Source organism: Thalassophryne amazonica, chromosome 17, assembly GCF_902500255.1.
Source record: "Thalassophryne amazonica chromosome 17, fThaAma1.1, whole genome shotgun sequence".
Taxonomy (NCBI): Eukaryota; Metazoa; Chordata; class Actinopteri; order Batrachoidiformes; family Batrachoididae; genus Thalassophryne; species Thalassophryne amazonica.
This window is the reverse complement of record NC_047119.1, coordinates 20,393,936-20,408,256: the sequence shown is the minus strand read 5'-3', so window position 1 is coordinate 20,408,256 and position 14,321 is coordinate 20,393,936. Positions and strand designations below refer to the sequence as shown.

Sequence of the window (14,321 nt, the reverse complement as noted above, 5' to 3'; positions counted from 1 at the left end):
TTGCTATGCTTTCATTTTCACGTCTGTGTTTTTAACAGTTTAAAGCTACATTCTTACTTTCATGGACATACATTCTGGAAAATAATAACGGTGTGGACAGATTGTTGCTGCTCATGAATGTGATCGACTAAACAGTTTGATGATGTTGTTGTTGTTGTTGTCCATGTGGCTGCTCCCGGTTTTTGTTCCGGGTCGCCACAGCGGATACAGCCCGAACCGCATTTGTATTTGGTACAAGTTTTACATTGGATGCACTTCCTGACGCAACTCCAGTGCAACCTGGAGAAACACACACAGCTGCTGGTGTTCCAAAGAGGTCTCCCATCCAAGTACTAACCAGGTCCCGTACTGCTTAGCTTCTGAGATCTGACGGAATCAGGCTGACACAGAGCAGATCGGCTGCAAACAGTTTGATGATGTAACACGCAAAGCTGTTAAAACATGCAATAAAAACTGTAGGATGCCTGTAGCCCACCCAGTGATGTTACAGCATGTATACCATCGTTATGGGTCCATGGCGATGCAAGTAATTAACGAGGATTGCGATGACAAGAGAAATTATGTAATATTCAAGTTCATTATGGGCACTCTCCAGGATTCTCTAAGGCAACCATTCCCACGATATAGATATATATATATTTTATTTATTAATTTAATAACTTCTGCTGGCCCACATGCAGTGCCTTCATGGCCCAGCAGGGGGCCACAATCCACCATTTGGTTATTCTAAACCCTCACCTTCCAGAACACACATTTGTGAAAATCAGAACGGTGCTTTAATGTTGAACTGAAGGACTTTCTGTGGATTCACAAATGCATTACACGTTAACGTTAATTTTATAGTATTTGAATTAAAAACCCCTTTGACATAACTAAACTTTAGCAGTGAAACTGAGATGAAAGTTTTCTGGAAATCACTGGATTTCTGGGCTAGGAGCAGGCAGCTACTGTATTTATACAAGAATCGACACATCGCTCTTGACTAACACTAACATTAGTGTTAAACATGATTACAATAAATTACAACATGTTTGGCAAAAGTGGCAGGATGCTCCAAACCTGGAAATCTGGTAATTTCTGGAAAATGTTTTCAGATTATGCAAATGACTTAACATTACAACAACTGTACTGAAGATGTCTAATGATGTTGTCTCCATCTCTCTGTCTTGCATCTATCCATCTTTGTCTTTGGCAGATTTTCCATATGACCTATGACCTGGCTAGTGCTGTGGTAAGAATATTTAATTTGATAGGGATGATGCTGCTTCTGTGTCACTGGGATGGCTGCCTCCAGTATCTGGTACCTCTCTTACAAGACTTCCCCCCTGACTGCTGGGTGTCCCTAAATGGTATGGTTGTAAGTATTACACACTCTTCTCTTTTGTTTGTTATTTTTTGGCATTCAGCAAATGAACACACCAACAGTGTTAGTGAACACTGCACTGCTGTGGCAGGTTATATTTATAGATATTTATAGGTGTATTTTCAGAAGATTAAATGTAGCAATAAAAACAGTTGTGGGGGAGCTGGTGTGTAAAATATGGAAAATGTGTTCAAGAGTTTCACCAAGTGTAGCAGGAGAATAGACAGCAGCTGTCAGGGTTCCAGTTACATTTCAGTCCTGAATATAAAAAAAAGTCAGTAATTTACTGATTTTATACTTTACCTTTTTGCTGTACCAACACTGATTACCCTGTCTACCACCCAGCAAAAAACATTACACAATGCAACGCAACTCTATAGTTTCCATCCAATTCAATTGTGGTTTTCACACCCAATGTTCACATCCTTTCAATCACAAGTCTACTTGCATTCATCGGTGAGTGTGTGTCATTCTAAAATGAGTTGAGTTATGGTGCATCAGTATTGTGCCAACTGCATCATATAAGAGCAAAAATGTGGTCTAAATTGGAGTGCAATGTATGTGTGGTGTTTAAATACTGCAATAGTCATATGCAACGTACATAAGTGGGTTAACCCTCTGGAGTCCGAGGGCATTTTGGGACAGTTCACTCGTCTGGCATAAATGTTTTATTATTGCTGTTAACAGCACTCTCTGCATCCCACAATCAAGTTTTATGTCTCTTTTTTGCTTTCAGAATTTATATGTTTTTGTTGTTTTTATAAGTGTAATAAAGGTTTACAATCAAATATAGGCAAGGAAAAAATAAAGCAAAAAATAATTTTCCACACACATTTATTCAAAACACACAGCAAACTATAATAAACAACTGTTTTGACAATTTATAATGGTAATTTGAGGTCTTGTGTGAAAGACTGTACAACAAAAAGTTTCAAACAATAAACACAAATGCACATTTTGAACAATATATACAAAATGGTCTATGCATTTTGTTGTCCATTGATATGGTAAACAGTGCTTTACACCGAGAAAGCAACAGAGTTATCCAGTAACATTCACATGCAAACTAGTGGAGCAATCCTGATAGTTATACACTGTTTGTTTGAGCACATGAGAAGCTCTCCGTGTGCTCCTGCTTTCACTGATCGCTGTGCGTAATGGCGCAGGGCACACTGAGTATGTACTAATAGTATGTACTCATTGGAGCACCCAGGGGGCTATTCAAACGGGCCCACTAGTAACACATCACTCCTGAAAATGATCTTTGGCTTTTCACGTGAGGTAAATCTGACCTGTGATTGGATTTTGGAAAACCATGTGACGGTGAACCAATTCCAATTGGACACTCACATTGCGTACATCATCACACAGCTTCTATGAGGAGTACAAAGATGGCCGATGGCTGGCTCGAAAGTCCGCGGAGTTAACTTTTCAGTAAAAAAAAAAAGTAAGTTTCTATCTCATATCATTCACAAGTTATTTATAATTTAGTAAAGCTTGGTCTTAGCCGGCGTATACAACGGCGTCGGCCCCAGAGGGTTAATGATGCACATACCCCCCACTTCTGTACACAACAAAGCTGCATGGAAAACAACCTTTCAATGCAATAAAAGGAAACAATCATAGGAAAATACAAAACTTTACTTTGCTGTTTTGATGCTTCACCTCAGGGAGCTTTGGTGAACTTTGTCTGCTGGCGTGTGCTGATGTGTTTGCATAGATCCATTAAATTCAATGAAAATGTCTCACTTGAGCTCGCATTTGAAACAGCACTGTGTTCCTCCAACTCTTAAAGATGGGCCTCTAACTGGTTTATTTCATGTTATGCCCAGAATAACCCCATGAATAATTTATAGGATAAACCCAACACCTTTGCAACCTGTGCTGGTGCTCACATTACACTCTGTAAAAAAAAAAAGTAACTCCCTTCAGCTGCTCTCTTGTTTTCACTAGGGGTCACCACAGCTGATTTGGCACAAGTTTTATGCAGGATGCCCTTCCTGATGCAACTCCACATTACACGGAGAAATGTGCCATTGGTGGGTTTGAACCAAGAACCTTCTGCACTGAAACAAAGTGCACTAATGACTTGGTCACCAATTACACTCTTGTGTAAATACTAAAAAATTATTTGGACATGCCAAAAATGGACTTGAGCTGTGTGCTGTGTGGCATAGAACATCAAGACAGGGCCTTGAGAGTTATCGTTTTTTAATGAATCAGGTACTGGGACAATGTGAACAGTCTAAGAACACAACATTGAAGACGTTCGACAGCAAGATGTTGTGGTAGTCCCAGTTGAACCATTCAGAAAGGTTCTGTGATACAATGAATGTCATTGAGCTCAACAAGAGCTCGTAAAATTTCTCTTGAGAGTTATGTTCAATTCAGGCCCAAGAGGGGTATTGATTGTATTCCACTTGAACAAGTTGTAGCTATGTCTAAAAAGGGTTTATATAATTTTTATTCTTCGCCACGTGGTCAAAAATGGCAGTGATAACACCTCACTGAGGAAAGAACAATTTCCACAAACTGATTATATACATGGGGTCATCACAGAGGAGCTGGTATGGATCCTTATATTTAGCACAGGTATTCACATCTGATACCCTTCCTGAAGCAACTACACGTTAGTGCAGCAAATAACTGAAACAATACTTCACATGGTGATACAAGCACCAACTCCAGCACAAATTCTCCTTAGACATTGTTCTTTTGAAAAAACTGATGGGCCACTTGAATTTTCAATAGGGGCCCACGTAGGGGTCAATTGAAGAATTATACAGGGGTTAAAATATAAAACTGCTCCAATCATATTGAAAACTATACCACATTATTTGTCTGATCATAAAGATTCCAAAAAGGTATAGTTTGGGCTATCTATGACTGAATGTTATGGAGTTATGGGGTAAAAACCTTAAGAATGGTGACAAAGGTCAATTTCAGTTTGTACAGGGGTCAAAAGTTAAAGTTGCTCCAATTTTAGTAAAAATGGTGCAAATTGTTGATTGAGCTACTTGGATTAATAAATGGAATAGTTTTGACTGTGTTGAATGCTTGGTCTCTAAAGTAAAGGTCAAATAATGTTGATGTCCATTGAATTCTATGACATGTGACATATGTTACCCCATAACGTGATAACTAAGCATTATACATGGCGCAAACTATTCCTTTTTGAACTCAACCAATAATTTGCATCAACTTTGAACAAAATTGGAGCAGCTCTAACTTTTGATTCCTGTACAGACTGAACTTTGTCACCATTCTTGTTGTTTTTGCCCCATAACTCTATAGAATTCATCCATAGATAATCCAAACTATACTTTTTTGGAATATTTACAATCAGACAAATAATGTGGTATAAGTTTCAATATGACTGGAGCATTTTAATATTTTGACCCCTATGTAATTCTTCAATTGACCCCGACGTGGCTGCCTATTGAAAATTCAAGTGGACCGTTGTTTTTTTCAAAAGAGTAATATCTAAGGTGTACTCTTGCCAAATTTGGTGCTTGTATCACCATTTGAAGGATTCCTGTAAATATTCTGTTATCTGCTGCACTATGTACAAGGAGAATAGGGAATGGGTGGGCTTTGAACCACAGACCTTCTTGCCATTACTCAAAGCAGGTGGACATTCTGTGTAACCTTCAGCACATTTCCCCAGAGGGAGGTTAGGAGAATTACATCCTCCTAGTCCACCCTCCTAACCTCCCTCTGCTTCCTTGCTTTGGGATCAAATGGACTGTCGTGGCTCCTCCATGAGTGGTGCAGTATTGGTGTGTACAGGCCTGCTGGGTAATGGCGATTGTAAAGGTTCACCCCGGGACCTCTGCCTTCTCATCTCCCCTCGCGGACAAACATTTCTGCACTCCACATGCACACAGACTGTTCACAAGCATCAGACTGGAGGTGCAAATGTCAGCTTTCCTCAACATCAAAACTCTGTTTCTCTCTTATCTTCACTTTGAGGCAACAAGCGCCCAGTTGCCCGAGTGAGTCCAACACCAAATAACCCGCACTACTCATCGAAATAGACGTTAGCCATCTGTTCTCACTAAAATGAATTAGCAGTGGCATAATTTCACAAATAAACATCAGTATCTTGCTTGTTGTTTTGTAGAAGCAGCACAGGAAAACAGCTACTATACTGACATTTTTTTTTCTCTTTGATCAGCGGCACTCTGGATTCATAATTACATGTGACCATTCAGCTTAGTGATGAACACCTCCTTTTTGCTCTGAATAAATTAGATAAAACTGTCTTTTCCTTGTGCAAAAATCAGCACAAAATTCAAGTCATATTAAAAGTGAATTTGCTGGCCAGTGTTGGCAGGATTATTTGCACTACAGATGCCTAAGGTTTGTGAATAAAAGTGTGAATACTGGTTGGGTGTTTGCTGCAAAATTAGAGCTTAGTTGCTTTAATTCTTTGTACGTATGTGGCAAGATGAAACTGTGGTCCAGTTTCTGTGTAGTATATGGAAAGAAAATTACAGATATGTCTCAAAGCTCTATAAGGTTTCTGGTGACATTCGATTTTTATCGCAAAACACTTTGCAGAGCTTCACAAAGCAAACAGGGTAAAAATTAGGGACAAAGGAACAAATTGCAACACCAGATTGATCAATCGATCTATACATATATAAATCTGCAGCCAGCACTTTAGTTCTAATGAGCAAATATGCAGTCCGATGATCCTGAAAACAAACTCAGACAAATCCTCTTGGACATGGACAAGATGATCTTCTGAAGTTGAAATTAGATATCAGAATGGGGAAACAAGATGACTCGACTGACTTCGAGCATGATATGTCCCTCGATCTCTAGAGTTGATAGTAAATGGTCCAAACAGGAAGAAAAAGTATGTGTCTGCACAGATATCTCAGGAACTGCTTGGCCAAATTCACTGATATTGACATTGGTCAAAAGTCAAGGTCAATCAAGTTCAATGAATAGTCTGAAAGTCATATTTCACAATACTTCGAAACTAAGAGAGCGAGAATCAGCAAACACAGTACCATCTGCTGATCTATCTGTGGCATCACGGTGATGTTTCATGACATCGTGACCTACATAGAAACTGTAACTAATTTTGCTAAAGGCTCTGTTAACCCTCTGGGGCCGACGCCGTCGTATACGACAGCTGAGACCAAGCTTTACTAAATTATAAATAACTTTTAATGATACGAGATAGAAACATACTTTTTTTTTTGCTGAAAGTTAACTCTGCGGACTTTCGAGCCACCATCCACCATCTTTGTACTCCTCATAGAAGCTGTGTGATGATCTGAGCAATGTGAGTGTCCAATCAGAATTGGTTCACCATCACATGGTTTTCCAAAATCCAATCATAGGGCAGATTCACCTCACGTGACACACCAAAGATTGTTTTAGGAGTGATGTGTTACTAGTTGGCCCGTTTGAATAGCCCCCTGGCTGCTCCAATGCACCCTACACCATTACGCACAGTGAAAGTGAGCAGACGGAGCAGATGGAGAGCCTCTCATACAATCTCACGTGCTCAAACAGTGTGTGAGTATCAGGGTTGCTCGACTAGTTTTCCTGTGAATGTTACTGGATAAACCTGTGGCAAGCTCTCTCACTCCAGCGTAAAGCACTGTTTACCATATCACTGGAGCGAGGGGGGAGGGGCTGCTCCTCAAACTGAATGAGCCTTGAAGTGTGAAAGCTGCTTTCAGAGCAGGAGGAGAACAACACACAGTCAACTTCATAGTAGAAGTCTGTGATGTGGCCTTTGTGTAACAGGAGACAGAAATTGCTTTCAGATGATGCGACAAACAAAATGCATAGACCATTTAGTATATATTGTTCAAAACTGTGCATTTGTGTTTATTGTTTGAACCTTTTTGTTGTACAATCCTTCACACAACAGTCCAAATTACCTTTATAAAGTGTCAAAACAGTGCTTATTATAGTTGCTGTGTGTTTGAATAAATGGTGTGGAAAATTATTTCCACTTTACTTTTTCCTTTCTTATTTCTGATTGTAAACCTTATTACACTTCTAAAAACACAACTATAGCATATATATATATATATATATATATATATATATATATATATATTATATATATATATATATATATATATATATATATATATATATATATTTGAAAGTACAGGTTGTCCTGAAAAAAGAGACATAAAATTTGATTGTGGGATGCAGGGAGACCTGTTTACAGCAATAATAAAACATTTATGCCAGGTGAGTGAACTGTCCAAAAAATGCCCTCGGACCCCAGAGGGTTAAATGCAGCAAACAAATAGCCCAGCAATATCAGTGGAATATTTTGATCTTTACACATAACTATATTACTGAATTTGCAGTCCTCATAATGTCAAATAGGAAAATACAGTATATTGCTATTGGGTCATTATATGATTCTGCAGGTGCTGCCATGACTGAACTCTAAATACAAGTTTCCCTGCCATAGTTCCAGCTCCAGGTGCTGTTATATATATATATATATATATATATATATATATATATATATATATATATATATATATATAGGGCTTTTTCAAGTCGTTAGTTTGGAATTGTTGGAGTCTGGAATACAGCAAGCAAGTGACCTCACACAGATGTGACAGTTAGATGAAAATGATCGCAAAGGTCTTGTATTTCAGCAGAATCTGCTAAAAGCTGATAGGCTCAGATTGGTTTACAGTGTACCTCAGTTGTAAAGGGCACAGTTATAAAACCAGTAAAATTTCCTGTCATACTTTTCCAAAGGCATGAGTGAGGTTTTGCGGATGTGGCCATCTACTGCACGTTTGACCACTTTCTACACAAACCAAAACAATGAATGATCACAGCTCCACCCTTTACTGTTATGCTGCAGCAGTGTGCAGTGAAAGCTAAATGGGTAAAGCTACTACTGATGGCACTTTTATTCCTGGATGAACACCACTACAAGATCATTCTGATGTGATGGCAGAAATGAATGGAGATTGTGTGAAACATTTCAGTTCTCTTCTATGAAGTGGCAACAGTGGCTGATGTCTTTGTGGTGTTGGACTACTCATTGTCCTGTGTGGGACTTGTGTCAATCACAGTGCTGTAATGTAACGAAAATTGACGTATCTGTACTTATTTATTTACATATTGGCGACTTTATCTTTCACTCCACTACATTTCCTCATTAAAATGTATACTTTTACTCTGATACATTTCCCTTAAACATCTTTGTTACTCATTACTACAATACAAAAGTAGAAGCAGTTTGATTGGGCAATGCCTGTTTGCAGAGATGAATGCAGCGGTGCGCCGTACTGGGAAGAGACGTCCTCTTCAGCCACAGCAGAGGGGTCCTTCTTTCACGCCAGCAGCAAGTGCCGTGTTTGACATAAAACAAGTTTGAAAGACAAAAAAAAAAAAAACTAAGTTAAATCTGCGCCCCCGCTGAGGAAGAGGAGACTGGAGGGTGAAAAGGAGGCCATCTGCACTTTGGACTCCAAATGCGCACCCGCCGACGTGCACACATACACGGATTGGCTGCTGCTAGAATTAACACACATTTAACACACATTTTAGTATGAACAAAACTGGCGAGCGTGGCTGTTTTGTTTCATTTATTTTATTTGAAACTGAGATGCGTTACATACAGTGCTGCATTTGTTTGCTTTGCAGTGGTTGGTGGTGATGACGCTTGCATATTTTTTCCCTTAAATTTGGCACAACTGTGTAGCTATAAATGACTGTTGTGTTTAACAAGAGCCTGGCAGTTGTGTTTAACAGAAAAGTGTTGTGGGTCTTCTCGGAAAAAGAACGGCACCTGTCTCTTCACTCATCCCGCCACTAACACTACTCTGCCAGAGGCGGATCCAGCCTTTTATAGGGGCTGAGGTCCCCTCCTGGTTTCTCCAGACACCACACTGGCTTTCTTTTCATGTCGCAATTTCACTCTTCCACTCATTTTGGATTTTACTTTTACTCAGTAGTTTTACTTAAAGTATATTTTACATGAGAAATTTACTTTTGATACTTAAGTACAGTAATTTTCAGATACTTTAAGACTTTTATTCCAAGTAATATTTTTAAAGGAGACTGTAACTTTTACCAAAGTAATTTTATGCTAAGATACTTGTACTTTCACTCAAGTATCACTTTGAGGTACTTTATACAAGACTGGTCAATCATAGCTTGAAGTTCACAATAGCTATGATATAATTAATTATGATATAGTTGTTGTTCTGCATACTTTTTCTCTGGGCCCCTCCCCAATCAGACCGGGAGTGACATGTTTAGCCGCATGTTCTCCTTGAATTGCTGGCTGTCTGAGTGGTGTCCAAAAAATGAGGTGGGCTTCATTGATAATTGGCAAAGCTTCTGGGGAAAACCTGGTCTTGTTAGGAGAGACGGCATCCATCTCACTTTAGAGGGAGCAGCTCTCATTTCTAGAAATCTGGCCAATTTTTTGGGATCCTCCAAACTGTGACTGTCTAGCGTTGGGACCAGGAGGCAGAGCTGTGGTCTTATACACCTCTCTGCAGCTTCTCTCCCCTGCCATCCCCCTATTACCCCCATCCCCGTAGAGACGGTGCCTGCTCCCAGACCACCAATAACTAGCAAAAATCTATTAAGCATAAAAATTCAAAAAGAAAAATAATATAGCACCTTCCATTGCACCACAGACTAAAACAGTTAAATGTGGTCTATTAAACATTAGGTCTCTTTCTTCTAAGTCCCTGTTGGTAAATGATATATAATTGATCAACGTATGATTTATTCTGCCTAACAGAAACTTGGTTACAGCAGATGAATATGTTAGTTTAAATGAGTCAACACCCCCGAGTCACACTAACTGTCAGAATGCTCGTAGCACGGGCCGGGGCGAGGGATTAGCAGCAATCTTCCATTCCAGCTTGTTAATTAATGAAAAACCCAGACAGAGCTTTAATTCATTTGAAAGTTTGTCTCTTAGTCTTGTCCATCCAAATTGGAAGTCCCAAAAACCAGTTTTATTTGTTATTATCTATCGTCCACCTGGTCGTTACGGTGAGTTTCTCTGTGAATTTTCAGACCTTTTGTCTGACTTAGTGCTTAGCTCAGATAAGATAATTATAGTGGGCGATTTTAACATCCACACAGATGCTGAAATGACAGCCTCAACACTGCATTTAATCTATTATTAGACTCTATTGGCTTGCTCAAAAAGTAAATGAGTCCACCCACCACTTTAATCATATTTTAGATCTTGTTCTGACTTATGGTATGGAAATAGAAGACTTAACAGTATTCCCTGAAAACTCCCTTTTGTCTGATCATTTTTTAATAACATTTACATTTACCCTGATGGACTACCCTGCAGTGGGGAATAAGTTTCATTACACTAGAAGTCTTTCAGAAAGCGCTGTAACTAGGTTTAAGGATATGATTCCTTCTTATGTTCTCTAATGTCATATACCAACACAGAGCAGAGTAGCTACCTAAACTCTGTAAGGGAGTTAGAGTATCTTGTCAATAGTTTTACATCCTCATTGAAGACAACTTTGGATGCTGTAGCTCCTCTGAAAAAGAGAGCTTTAAATCAGAAGTGTCTGACTCCGTGGTATAACTCACAAACTCGTAGCTTAAAGCAGATAACCCGTAAGTTGGAGAGGAATGGCGTCTCACTAATTTAGAAGATCTTCACTTAGCCTGGAAAAAGAGTTTGTTGCTCTATAAGAAAGCCCTTCGTGAAGCTAGGACATCTTTCTACTCATCACTAATTGAAGAAAATAAGAAACAACCCAGGTTTCTTTTCAGCACTGTAGCCAGGCTGACAAAGAGTCAGAGCTCTATTGAGCTGAGTATTCCATTAACTTTAACTAGTAATGACTTCATGACTTTCTTTGCTAACAAAATTTTGACTATTAGAGAAAAAATTACTCATAACCATCCCAAAGATGTATCGTTATCTTTGGCTGCTTTCAGTGATGCCGGTATTTGGTTAGACTCTTTCTCTCCGATTGTTCTGTCTGAGTTATTTTCATTAGTTACTTCATCCAAACCATCAACATGCTTATTAGACCCATTCCTGCAGACTGCTCAAGGAAGTCTACCATTATTTAATGCTTCAATCTTAAATATGATCAATCTATCTTTGTTAGTTGGTTATGTACCACAGGCCTTTAAGGTGACAGTAATTAAACCATTACTTAAAAAGCCATCACTTGACCCAGCTAGCTTAGCTAATTATAGGCCAATCTCCAACCTTCCTTTTCTCTCAAAGATTCTTGAGAGGGTAGTTGTAAAACAGCTAACTGATCACCTGCAGAGGAATGGTCTATTTGAAGAGTTTCAGTCAGGTTTTAGAATTCATCATAGTACAGAAACAGCATTAGTGAAGGTTACAAATGATCTTCTTATGGCTTTGGACAGTGGACTTATCTCTGTGCTTGTTCTGTTGGACCTCAGTGCTGCTTTTGATACTGTTGACCATAAAATTTTATTACAGAGATTAGAGCATGTCATAGGTATTAAAGGCATTGCGCTGCGGTGGTTTGAATCATATTTGTCTAATAGATTACAGTTTGTTCATGTAAATGGGGAATCTTCTTCACAGACTAAAGTTAATTATGGAGTTCCACAAGGTTCTGTGCTAGGACCAATTTTATTCACTTTATACATGCTTCCCTTGGGCAGTATTATTAGACGGTATTGCTTAAATTTTCATTGTTACGCAGATGATACCCAGCTTTATCTATCCATGAAGCCAGAGGATACGCACCAATTAGCTAAACTGCAGGATTGTCTTACAGACATAAAGACATGGATGACCTCTAATTTCCTGCTTTTAAACTCAGATAAAACTGAAGTTATTGTACTTGGCCCCACAAATCTTAGAAGCATGGTGTCTAACCAGATCGTTACTCTGGATGGCATTTCCCTGATCTCTAGTAATACTGTGAGAAATCTTGGAGTTATTTTTGATCAGGATATGTCATTCAAAGCGCATATTAAACAAATATGTAGGACTGCCTTTTTGCATTTACGCAATATCTCTAAAATCAGAAAGGTCTTGTCTCAGAGTGATGCTGAAAAACTAATTCATGCATTTGTTTCCTCTAGGCTGGACTATTGTAATTCATTATTATCAGGTTGTCCTAAAAGTTCCCTAAAAAGCCTTCAGTTGGTTCAGAATGCTGCAGCTAGAGTACTGACGGGGACTAGCAGGAGAGAGCATATCTCACCCGTGTTGGCCTCCCTTCATTGGCTTCCTGTTAATGCTAGAATAGAATTTAAAATTCTTCTTCTTACTTATAAGGTTTTGAATAATCAGGTCCCATCTTATCTTAGGGACCTCATGTACCATATTACCCCATTAGAGCGCTTCGCTCTCAGACTGCGGGCTTACTTGTAGTTCCTAGGGTTTGTAAGAGTAGAATGGGAGGCAGAGCCTTCAGCTTTCAGGCTCCTCTCCTGTGGAACCAGCTCCCAATTCAGATCAGGGAGACAGATACCCTCTCTACTTTTAAGATTAGGCTTAAAACTTTCCTTTTCGCTAAGGCTTATAGTTAGGGCTGGATCGGGTGACCCTGGACCATCCCTTGGTTATGTTGCTTTAGACGTAGACTGTGTTTCATAATTATTGAATGGCCTTGCCTTGCAATGTGGAGCGCCTTGGGGCAACTGTTTGTTGTGATTTGGCGCTATACAAGAAAAAAGTTGATTGATTGATTGACTTTCTTAGATGTGATAAAACTAGGTCCAATGAACTTTGCAGATACCGTGAGTGGTGCAGTACAAGGCATAGGACAGTTAGCATCTTGATGAATGACCTTAAATTAGCTTGTTACCCTTTTAAGGATGCATTATTTAATCACTGCACAAAATAATGCTGCTGTATGTGTTAGTTGGGGTAAGCAGCAGATGAAGGCCTGTAGCTTTGTATAGCATGAGGATAAACTGTGTATAGAAGCACGGAGGAGTAGAAAAAACAGCTGATAATTAATGGGTCATGGAGCGGTAGACCCAGACAGACAGACACCCAGGGGCTTAGCTAACCAAGAACCGCCACATTTCAGCTATCAGTCACGGTCCCTGGCCTTTTTTTTTTTTTTTAATCTTTGGACCATCCACTACTTCACTTCATCTATTTCATTCCAATCCCACAGAATTCAAACAGCCTGGTTCAGTTAAGTTTATGAATTAATTAAACTTTTTGTCTCCCTCCATTGCCCTACAAAAACATCAACCAAATGCAGGTACTTTAGAGACTGTAGATGGAAACAATATATACATAATGCAATGCTAAAATACCCTCGGCCAAATGAGCATTAATTGTGTTCTGTATAATTTGCAGTTGTTTAATTAATTAAGACCCTATTGTCTTACGTACAGTACAATTTCTACATGTTCAAATCAAATCATCATTGTTCATGTTGTGCAAATCAAAAAATATTTGTAGATCACCCTCTGTGCATTTGCAGGTATTAATGAGAGCGAAAACGTCGCACATCAGACTCTTCAAACGGGTGCGTAGGAGATAAGGGACAAGCCCAGCTAAACGTAAATAAGATAAAAAGGTCCCGCACACCGTCTTACTTGCTGTAGAAAAAATTTATTCAGGACTGTATCACCAACGTTTCGGCACTGTGGCCTTCATCAGGCAAATGAAGACTGAGCTCCAAATAGCCATCTTTTAAAGGGTGGGGCTAGCACCCAAAGGTGCCAGTTAAATGCACAGTGCACCTAAATACAAATATACATAAAAAGTCAAAATACAGAACAAGTACAGACATAATTATAAAAATAAAAAGAAGAGTGTTTGGATACATAATGATACTGTATATAAGTTACCAGGCTATACAGTGAAAATGGTGTACAAATATACATATCTCCATATAAACAACATTCAATAATAGCACATCACATCAAGTCAAAGTTAATATATTACATTATTTACAGAAAAATACTCAAATTGAAATCATCATTTATGTTATGTGTCAGA

General features: G+C 38.9%; 1 protein-coding gene across 2 annotated transcripts in view; it reads left to right on the top strand.

The window, feature by feature from the left end:
- Window positions 1-14,321, top strand: part of LOC117528991 (potassium/sodium hyperpolarization-activated cyclic nucleotide-gated channel 1) — a 243,987-nt gene that overhangs the window by 163,463 nt on the left and 66,203 nt on the right. For both annotated transcript variants that reach the window (XM_034191674.1, XM_034191675.1), the window contains exon 3: window positions 1,196-1,357. In XM_034191674.1, coding sequence (XP_034047565.1) covers window positions 1,196-1,357 — 162 coding nt within the window. The remainder of the gene's footprint in view (window positions 1-1,195; window positions 1,358-14,321) is intronic.